The 10,510-nt window shown below is 43.0% G+C and overlaps 1 protein-coding gene across 1 annotated transcript in view; it reads right to left on the bottom strand.

Annotated features, from left to right (window-relative positions):
- EDNRB (endothelin receptor type B) overlaps positions 1-10,282 on the bottom strand; it is a 26,192-nt gene extending 15,910 nt beyond the window's left edge. Inside the window, exon 1 of the mRNA XM_032800098.2 lies at positions 9,782-10,282. Coding sequence (XP_032655989.1) covers positions 9,782-10,246 — 465 coding nt within the window. The 5' untranslated portion in view covers positions 10,247-10,282. The remainder of the gene's footprint in view (positions 1-9,781) is intronic.
- Positions 10,283-10,510: the final 228 nt, after the last annotated feature.

Raw genomic sequence — 10,510 nt, 5'->3', positions numbered from 1 at the left:
CCCCATCCCTCATCCAGTTCCCTCTTTAAGACTTACCTCTTGGGCTTTGTCACCTTCCCCCGTCGAAACGCAGTTAAAGCCTCCTCACTAGGTTAGCCATCGACGTCCAAAAATCTTTCTCTTCCTTGACAGGTGGAGTCCATCTCCGCCTAGTCGTCCCCTGTTCTGGAACAGTTAGTCGCATGTGAGGAAGCCAAAAGCCCTCTGACGACACCATCCCGCAACCAGGCATTCACCTCTAGGAATGCATCTGTTCTGGCTAGGCCCCTACCCTTTGACCGGCAAATCGAGAGAACACACTGAAGCAGCTGAACTCCTCACGCCGTGCTTCCAGAGCCCTGTAGTCACCTTTGATCTGCTGAGGCATCACCTCTCCAGTATCATTGGTTCACATGTGGATGATAGCACGGTAGTATCAGTGGGCGGACGTATTCTCGACAATCCTCCGTAACTTATTTAGGGAAAATGGTCCTGCCTTTAGCAGGGGGTTGGACTAGATGACCTCATGAGGTCCCTTTCAACCTTTTGATTCTATGATTCTATGATGATTCTATGATTCTATGTTGCTCCTTATTTGGCTTGAGTGCTCATTGCTTTCCCTCTTGCAAATGCTCAGGACCAATCCCCGTTTGGCAGAAATGCAGGAAGTAATCTGAGATAAATCATAACTCAGAAAGTTCTATCACCTCACCAGATACAGGTGGTCTTTTGTTGAACATTTCTCCAGTGAGATTGTATATACCACATCTCACCACATCTCCAAAGGTACAGTAACAGTACCCAAGAGTAACAGTAATTTAGCACATGGTTTTCAAAACTTCAAAAGCAGAGCTATGTGCAAAAATATGCATGCACCTCTGTGCTGAATTCATGAACAAAATTGCACATCACAATCCATGTACATACATAAATCTGAAAAGGCTAATATATTTCCATCTGATGTACTGAATACCAAGATAGACAATGAAGGCAAAGGATTTTTCATTCTTTCATAGGAACAAGTGTTTCAAATTATAGATTTTGCCAATAAACTATCTTAATGACTGAGATGAATTACACAATATTTAATTGAAGCACTTGTTTAATATTTTAAGGTTATTAAGATTTATTTAGTTGTTGGGAGCCAGGAATTGCTTTTTAGACATATATGGGTTTCTTTCTCTCTAACCAAGATGAGAATGTCTTATTTAGTCTATCTGATGAGAGATGTAAATCTAGTTATGTTCAGCAATTTAATTTAATTTTCACTCAGTTTTTAATTCTTGTTTGTGTTAAGATTATTACTCTAAGGGTAATTAATGCAGACACCCCTGAAAGAGAAAAGAACCCCATAAACTCTAAGGAGAGGTGTTGAAAGGTAAATAGTTGTGGAACGTACACTGCCCTTGCAGGATTGGACAAGAAGCATGGACAGATGTGTTAGCTCTCAATGAGCTGTATTGCCATTAGGCACAAACACTAGAGGAGAAGCCAAAAGACTAAGCAGGAGTTGAGAATTGGTGGTGGTGGTGGTGGTAGTCACAGGCATATATGTAATGAGTGAATAAGTGTACAGATAAGCTGACAAAAACTTTACACTGAATTTACAAAATTTAATGATATTTTACAAATATAAATGACACAGATTAAGATCCTTGGAAAATGGCATATACACTGCATGTAGAAATTTCCCATATCTAGTATGTTAGAGACATAGGACCCAATTTTGCATTCACAATTGGGCCTTTGCTACATGGAGAAATTGACCAGAATAATTACTGTGAAATAAATTATTCTGGAATAGCTATTCAAGAGCAGCTCCCCATGTGGATACACTATTCCAGAATAAAGTCATTCTTAGGGTTAATCTACACTACTGCTCTACATCGGTGCAGCTGCGCTCAGGAGCGGCGCTAGGGTTTCTGACACCCTAGGCAGACGCCATTTCGCCGCCCCCCGCGGGTCTGGTGGACCTACCGCAGTTGTGCCGGCGGACGGTCCGCTGCTGGAAAGGCTCTGGTGGAGCTGCCGCAGTCATTTCGGTGAGTGGTCCGCTGGTCTAAAGGCTCTGGTGGACCTGCCGCAGGCATGACTGTGGTAGATCCTCCGGAGCCTTTAGACCAGCGCACCGACCGCCGGCATGACTGCAGTAGGTCCACCGGACCCGCGTGCCGCCCCCCCGGGCAAAATAGCGCCCCCTCAAAAATTCTGGCACCCTAGGCCATTGCCTAGGTCGCCTAAATAGTGTGCCGGCCCTGGCTGCGCTGCTGTAGCTGTCATAAACAGATAGCTAAGGGTTAATGTTTCTTTTACCTGTAAAGGGTTAACAAAGGGAACCAAACACCTGACAAGAGGACCAATCGGGGAACCGGATTTTTCAAAGCTTAAGGGAGGGAATTTGGGGGTGTTTCTTGGTCTTGGGTCTTTGTCTGTTCTGTGCTCTCTCAGCTATGAGAGGGTCTATTTCCAGTCCTTCTAATCTTCTGTTTCCCAGTTGTAAGTACAAAGTTAGCAAAAGTTAGTTTTTATTCTGTGTTTTTGCTGTATTTGCATCTGTGTATCTGGCTGGTGGAGTCTTTATGTGTATTTGGCTATAAGTACTTTAAATTGTATTGTTTTTGGGGTAAGGCTGTTTATCTCTTTTCTATTGTTTATTCATTTTCTATAAGTTGAAAGCCCTGTATCATACATCTAGATTACAGAGAATGTTATTCTATTCTTCTTTCTTTTTTTATTAAAAGTTTTGCTTTTAAGACCTGTTGATTTTTTTCTAGTTGACCCACGCAGGAAATTGGTGGGAAAGGAAGACAGGGGGGAGAGGAAAAGCTGCTCTCTTTGGTTTAACTCTCCTAGTGTCCAGGGCGGGAAGAAGCTAAGGAAGAGAGATAGAATCTTTTCTGTTTCCCTTGTCTCTTGGATTTGTCTCTTTGTGGAGAGGGAGACATGCTCTTGGTATTGTGATGTAAAGAGATTTGCATCAATAACTCTCAGGTTAGCCCAGAGAGGAATCTGGGTGGGAGAGAGGTGGGGGAATGGTTTATTTCCCTTTGTGGTAAGACTCAGAGCCTCTGATTCTTGGGGTCCCCAGGGAAGTTTTGGGGAGACCAGAGTGGCCAAGACACTGGAAATTTTGGCTGGTGGCAGCGAGATCAAATCTAAGCTGGTAATTAAGCTTAGAGGGGTTCATGCTAGCTTCTCAGGTTATGAACGCTAAGGTTCAAATCGGAGTAGGAAAGCTATGATAGTAGCACATGTGGCGAAGACATGCTTTGCCGACAGGAGAGCACTCTCCCATCAGCTTAATTACTCCATCTCAGTGAGAGGTAGAAGCTATGTCAGTAGGATAGAGTAATTTATGTCACACAGGGGTAGCTTTTTCACACTTCTGAGTGACATAATTTACATCGACTTAAGTGGTAATGTAAACAAGCCCGTACTCTGGGACAGAGTATCCATATGGGGGATATTCCAGAATAGCTATTTCAAAATAATTTATTCCACCATAGCTGTTCTGGTCAGTTTCCCTGCCTAGATCGGCCACAGGTAAAACCTCCAATGAGCTCATAAAGAAGCCCATGGGCTGAACAGCTACACTTCAAGCCCTTAATTTGCTCTTATGAAAATATCTATATTACAGACAAAGCAGCATAAAAATCTAATCCTTGAGGGCATAAGTTTTCCATGCCTGGGCTCTGTCTAGAGCTGAGGTTTGCAAAATCTCAACAGAATTGGTGCAGACACTGAAAAGAGTGAAAATACGGTACATTTCCCATTATAGAAAAAAAATTACAACTTTTTCTACAGCTGAAATAACTAGGGGCTAATAGCTGAAATTTGGAATGATAATGGTCCTCACTAAGGGGAAGTATCTTGCCTTGGGGAAGTTGAGAAATACCAAATTGATTATTGCCCAGGCAACCTTAATTTAGGCTCTTTGTATTCATGCATTTAACTACATGATCACATACTAGATTTTCCATATGACTCCTGTGTCTTTCCGTGCACAGACTGGATGAACACAGGGCCAAATTAAAGTTGTACTGCAACCATAAACATGGTGTTTCGTAGCTTTTGAGTGTCAAAATACATCCCAGAAAAGAGATTATCATATACCAGGTCAGACTGAGCTTTGGCTCACTGGCTTGTGTAGTAACCCTTGTGACTCCTTAGCTTCACTGCCCAGGAAGAGCCCCAGGATGTACTTGTGACTCAAGAGTGGCAATTGCTTTTCTACTCTTCCCCCACACTCATTCTGGGGGGAAGTAATCTGTGACATTTCCTTGCCAGGTACAGATTTCTCCCCTCCCCCATGTTGGCTCAGTTTGCCAGTGCATGGTTGGGGAGAGCAGAGTCAAGGCTCCATCCCACCTCACCCACTTGTGATTTGAGAAAGTAGCAGTCGTAAAGAGTGAAGGTCCAGGAAGCTGCACAAGAGGCCCCTGTGTGGCCATGGAAGACTACATCAATAAAATCAAATGAAATGTAATAATATTATTATGTAAGGATAAGAGAATGAATATTACAAACTACTACACGTGTGTATTGAAAGTTGTAGAAGAAATTGTATGAGATTATATTATGGTATTTCTGAAATGGTATCTATTTAATTAAGCATCATAATGAATATGCACAAGAGGTAGACTTAATGTTGTGCATCTAATTGTAAGTCTGGAATCTGTAGACTTTTGGGTGTTCCACTTTTCGACCTCAATGTTCTCTTAGCATCTTTAAAAAAATGTATCTATGAGTGCTTATCTGGGGTCTGGCCCAGGAACCTCCCAGGCTAAAAGCATGAGTCTCTATAGCTTGAACTAATGAGCTACAATCTTAGGCCGATAGCTATCAGACTCATCCTCTGTGGATTGAGCACAGAGGGGGACACATTGACCAGTGGGTTATACTTGCACTCAACCACTCCCATTGGCCCACATTTTAAATGACCTTTTGCAGCCATATAATTCCCCCAAAATTCTGTGTTTCTATCATGCTCGTGGACCAGGCAGAAGGCATCTCCAGAGGGCTCCTCCTGGCACTTTGGAAAATGGAAAAGAGCTATGGTTGGCACACCATAGTTCCAAAAAGCCACGCTGTTGCATAGGGCAGTGGTAGCCTCCCTGTACTCTGCAGTTGTAAGTCTGCAACCACAGCCTCACTGTTCCCTGGGTCCTGCAAATCCCCCATCTGAATTTTTTGTGCATATTTTCTTGTTTGCTTGAGCTGTGCAATGTTTTTCATTTTTTCATAATGCCCCTATTTTAAAGGACCCCTTATATGTTACTTTGTCTCATAGCTTAGATGATATTTGATTATCTTTAGATACCTTCAGGATAAGTGATTTGAATTTTCAAGACTGAGGTGTCTCTGAACTGTATGGCTTTTTAGGAACTTACTAGACAAGAATATCTCAACCTAACCTCACCAAGCTCATCATCAGAAGTAAGCTCCCTAGAAACCAGGACACACCAATTTAAAGCGGCACCAGACCCTACCATAACAACCGATGCAAAACTTGCAGACATATCTCCACTGCTATGAAGATCAACATTCCTCACAACACACCTTTTAAGATCTATTGGTCCCATGCCTGCCTATCACAATATATGGTGTACCTCATCCAGTGCACCAATACCTCAATAATATCTTTGTGGGTGAAACCAAACAATTACTCACTCTTGAATGAATTCACACAGAGAAATGCTAAAACACAAAATATCACCTCCAGGCAAAACATTTCTCACAAAATGATCACTCCATTTCTGACCTCCCAATCCTCATCCTCAAAGGAAACCTGTGCAACACCTTCAAAAGATGAACCTGGGAGATTAAATTTATAACTTTACTAGACACTAAAATGCTCTTAATAAAGACACTGGATTTATGGCATATTACAACAATCTGTAATCCACTAACCACCCTTTTTTGTCCTATGATTTCTGAGGTGTTAACAGGTCACTTTACCTTGAATAGTTCTTACAGTGTGTTAACTACTTATTTCAGAGTAGCAGCTGTGTTAGTCTGTATCCACAAAAAGAACAGGAGTATTTGTGGCACTTTAGAGACTAACAAATTTATTTGAGCATAAGCTTTCATGGGCTATAGCCCACTTCATCAGATCCATAGAATGGAACATATAGTAAGAAATATATATACATACAGACAACATGAAAAAGTGGAAATAACCATATCAGCTGTAAGAGGCTAATTAATAAAGATGAGGTATTATCAGCAGGAGAAAAAACATTTGTAGTGATAAGCAAGATGACCCATTTTAGACAGTTGACAAGGTGTGAGGATACTTAACATGGGGAAATAGATTCAGTATGTCTAATGACCCAACTACTCCCCATCTCTGTTCAAACCCAAGTTAATAGTATCTAGTTTGCATATTAATTTAAGCTCAGCAATTTCTCATTAGAGTCTATTTTTGAAGCTTTTCTGTTGCAAAATTACCACCTTTAAGTCTGTTACTGAGTGGCCAGAGAGGTTGAAGTGTTCTTCTATTGGTTTTTGAATGTTCTGATTCCTGATGTCAGATTTGTGTCCGTTTATTCTTTTGCATAGAGATTGTCTGGTTTGAAACTCCGGTTCTTTTAACTACTTACATTAATCTATTCTAATTTGTATTTAGTGAGTACCTTTCCCAGACCTGAAGAAGAGCTCTGTGTAGCTCCAAAGCTCAGCTCTTTCACCAACAGAAGTTGGTCCAATAAAAGATATAGAATTGAATCACAGAATCACCCACCTTGTCTCTCTAATATCCTGGGACCAACATACCTACAGCAACACTGCAAACAGTATCTTGAATTCATCCTGCTGAACAGCTCACACAAAATCTGTGCTTTGTGCAAACTCTGAAGTACCTGTTGTGGAGCTGTCTAGTTCTGCTAGGTACTTTTTTCATACATTAGGGTGGTATTTCACTTTCACATTGGCTACTGTAAGCGTTGTTAAGAAAGCTACTAGCAATGGTAGGTATTTGAACACAGTAATTTTCTTTGCATTATTTTCCAGATAGGTGCCCTCTTTGAATGTCACTCTAAAGGTCTGGGTCGGTGGTATTATAATTGCTCCAAATCATGAGTTACAACTGATGAGTTTGCTTCCTGTACAAAAATGAAATACTTTATTAGCCTCTACTTGTCTCATCGCACTAGGAGATTTTGATTAGAGGTCATTTCACTATAATCTGCCTCAAATGTTACAAGGCTTTTTGGGCTCATCTCTGCAACTGAATTAATTGGATTGTGAAGTTGTAAAAGGACACTGTCAACTCAGATTTGGCACATAATTTACACTATGTAAAATAAGCTTTTACCAAATCTCAGGCCAACAGAAATGTATGTTTCCATTAGCATTCATTGTAAAATTCCATTGAAATCAGTTGTTTTTAAACAAACAAACATTACACTGAAGTGTTTGCAAATACTGTGCCCACAAGAATCTTAAAGGGAAACTGACTTTAGTGCCCAAGATGAGAGAGGACTGTAAAAAGCATTCAATCACACACAATAGTGAAGAATAAATTGGATTTTTAAAAATTCACCATAGGGGTTAACACTCTAAAGTCATTAGTAATATAGGTAAATGTGTTTATAATATAACTTTAAATATACAGTGTCACTTCAGTCTGGGAGCTTGGTTATGATGGGTGAGCAGCTCTTGGCAATAGCAGGACCTTTTTGAAATGACAAGTCCTGAATGTGCAATGTGTTTGGTATAACTTAGTATGTTCTCTGACCCTTCTGTCCTCCACACTTGATAATATATTTCATGAAAAATCAATCAAGATAAGAATAATATATTATTGCTCAGGCGATGGGGCAATCTGTGACAGCCCTTGCCAGGTGTTATTTCATTTTTGAAAATGTCAGTGTGACTAGAACATCAAATTCCTGTACCAAAAAGTCATGTTACTGACAGTCTTTCCTGGATTTATACACTGCAGTTGCCATTTTGTCAGTTCAGTTTTTACTTTTCAAAGCAGTTTTTTAAAAATTTAACACCTATTGTTTAACACATACCAACTGCAGCCAGAAACTAACACCCCCTTATATAGAAACTCAGATAAATATATAGTGTGGTGATGGTCTAAAACACTAAGTCAAATTCATCCCTGGTATAATTCTAAAGAATTTGACTCTGAAGTTTACAACAGCTGCTGAAAGACCGGGGAGAGTTAATGCAGAATACTCCAGTATGTCTAGAAAGCATGAGGTATGAGGGAAGATTGAAAAATTTGGGTTTGTTTAGTCTGGAGAAGAGAAGACTGAGGGGGGAACATAATAACAGTTTTCGAGCACATAAAAGATTGTTACAAGGAGCAGGGAGAAAAATTGATCTTCTTAACCTCTGAGGAAAGGACAAGAAACAATGGGCTTAAATTGTAGCAAGGGTGGGTTTAGGGTGGACATCAGGAAAACTAACTGTCAGGGTAGTTAAGCACCAGAATAAATTGCCCAGGGAGGTTGTGGAATCTCCACGATTGGAGATTTTTAAGAGCAGGTTAGACAAACACCCACCAGGGATAGTCTAGATAATGCTTAGTCCTGCCATGAGTGCAGGGGACTCGAGGTCCCTTCCAGCCCTATAATTCTGTTTAGAAGAGTAAAGATTATGGGATTCCCTTCAACAACCTCTCAGAGTGAGCACAAATCATACAGACTAACTTAAAAACCCATCTTTTCAACATAGCATTCCCAAATTAAAATAAGATCCAAGTCCAAAACTTCTAACCTGCTAGTGGGGAAAGGAGTGGAGAAAAGATCTGCTTATTTACTTTGAGTAAGTTACTTTGAGTTTACTTCTCTGTAAGATGTTCAGATATTTAGACTATAGTAACTATCTTTTGTATATTCACTGTCCAGCACAATGTGCCCTGATCTTGACTGGAGACTCTAGATGGACTAGTAATATAAATTAATAGTCATACACTATAGTGACTGGGGTAAAATAGAAATATTTTTTACACTCTCTACTATTTTTATTGCAGCTTTATGTAAAAGTCCTAAGGATGACAGCAGCACTTGAAGTGCAGGTAGCATAGTCTCACTCAGAACTACAAGCCTTTCACTTGCTGCTCTGGGGCAAAGGTGGGAAAGAGAAAGCTGTAGAAGAGATCTCATGCCAGGCCACTGAGCTTTGGCACAGGGCAAGTTCTTTACCGTGCTAAGAATGCACCATTCCCCTCCTAGAATGCAGTTGCAATTTGAGAATCAAGGCCTAGATCCACAGGCAGGTATTTAGGGGAAACTGCCACTGATCTGTACCCAAGCCAGTTTTTCTTTACTTCTTCTCTCGGGAAGGAAGCCTAGATTCAGCAAAGCACTTAACAGGTTGCTTAATTTTAAGCAGGTGAGTAAACCCACCCACAATCAGCAAGGTAGGCCAATTAGATTATTCATCTGCTTAAAATTAAGCACCTGAATCTGCCACTATTTCATCGCCTGCTGAAATTCACCCTGGTGCATAGGACCAACAGGCACATTTAAGGAATGGGTGCTCTTCTTACTACTTCTCTACAGGGTGTGTGTGACCAAAATCAGCTGCCCCTTTCTTGACGGATTAATATTAGATCTAGGGTGATATCTGTCCCTTTAAGACAGCAGGTGTTAATGCACTTGCACCTTTATTATTTCTTTAAAAAGGCTTTAGGACACAGTGTGGTCCAGAGGGGGTAACGCTGTTGCTGCCTACATGCCCCTTCGTGGAACAACTTCTGCCAGCCTGAGCTGTCTGGGTGGGGGAGATGCACCTGTCAGGCCAGCGTGGGCGGGTGGCGCTAGGCCGGCGCAGGCTCCCTTACCTTGTACACGTTGACAGGGATGGCGATGGTGATGTGGAGCAGGTCCCCCAGGGCCAGGCTGGCGATCAGGATGTTGGGGCCGTTCCTCATGCACTTGTTCTTGTAGATGATGCGCAGCAGCGTGGAGTTGCCGATGATGCCCAGCACGAACACCAGGCAGGACACCAGCGTGTTGATGTACTTGAACGTCTCCTTCACCTCCGTCTGCCCGGTGCACATGGGCGGAGACAGCGAGCGGGCTCGGCCGGGGTCGTTCCCGGGCACAGCCGAGCTGGACACGTTGGAGGCCGAGGCCGAGCCCCTGAGCCAGGGCGTGCGGGTGGTGTGGGTCACCGCGGCCCCCGGGGAAAGCGGGCTGCGCTGCGAGACGCCCCTCGGGCGCAGGGACCCCTTCTCCTCCCAGGCGGCGCAGCAGCTGAGCAGCAGCGCGGGAGCTAGGAGGCTCCAAAGGCTGGGTCGGTGCATGCCGCTGCCGGGAGCGGGGCAGAGACGAGCGGCGCCGGGTCCGCTGCAACGGAGAGATAGGAGACGGGATCAGCCCGGCAGCGGGACTCCAGGTGCGGCGCCAGCCCCACGCCACCCACCAGATCGGGCTAGCGGCGCCCCTAGCTGGCTACACTGCAAGCGGGACACCCGCGGCGGGCCCCGGCTGACTCCGGCTCTGGGGAAGGGGCTGAGGCACTGCAGTGTAGACGGTCCAGTAGACCCGCGCCGGATCACAAGGGGGGA

Source organism: Chelonoidis abingdonii, chromosome 1, assembly GCF_003597395.2.
Source record: "Chelonoidis abingdonii isolate Lonesome George chromosome 1, CheloAbing_2.0, whole genome shotgun sequence".
NCBI classification, from domain to species: domain Eukaryota; kingdom Metazoa; phylum Chordata; order Testudines; family Testudinidae; genus Chelonoidis; species Chelonoidis abingdonii.
This window is presented reverse-complemented; position numbering and strand designations above follow the sequence as displayed.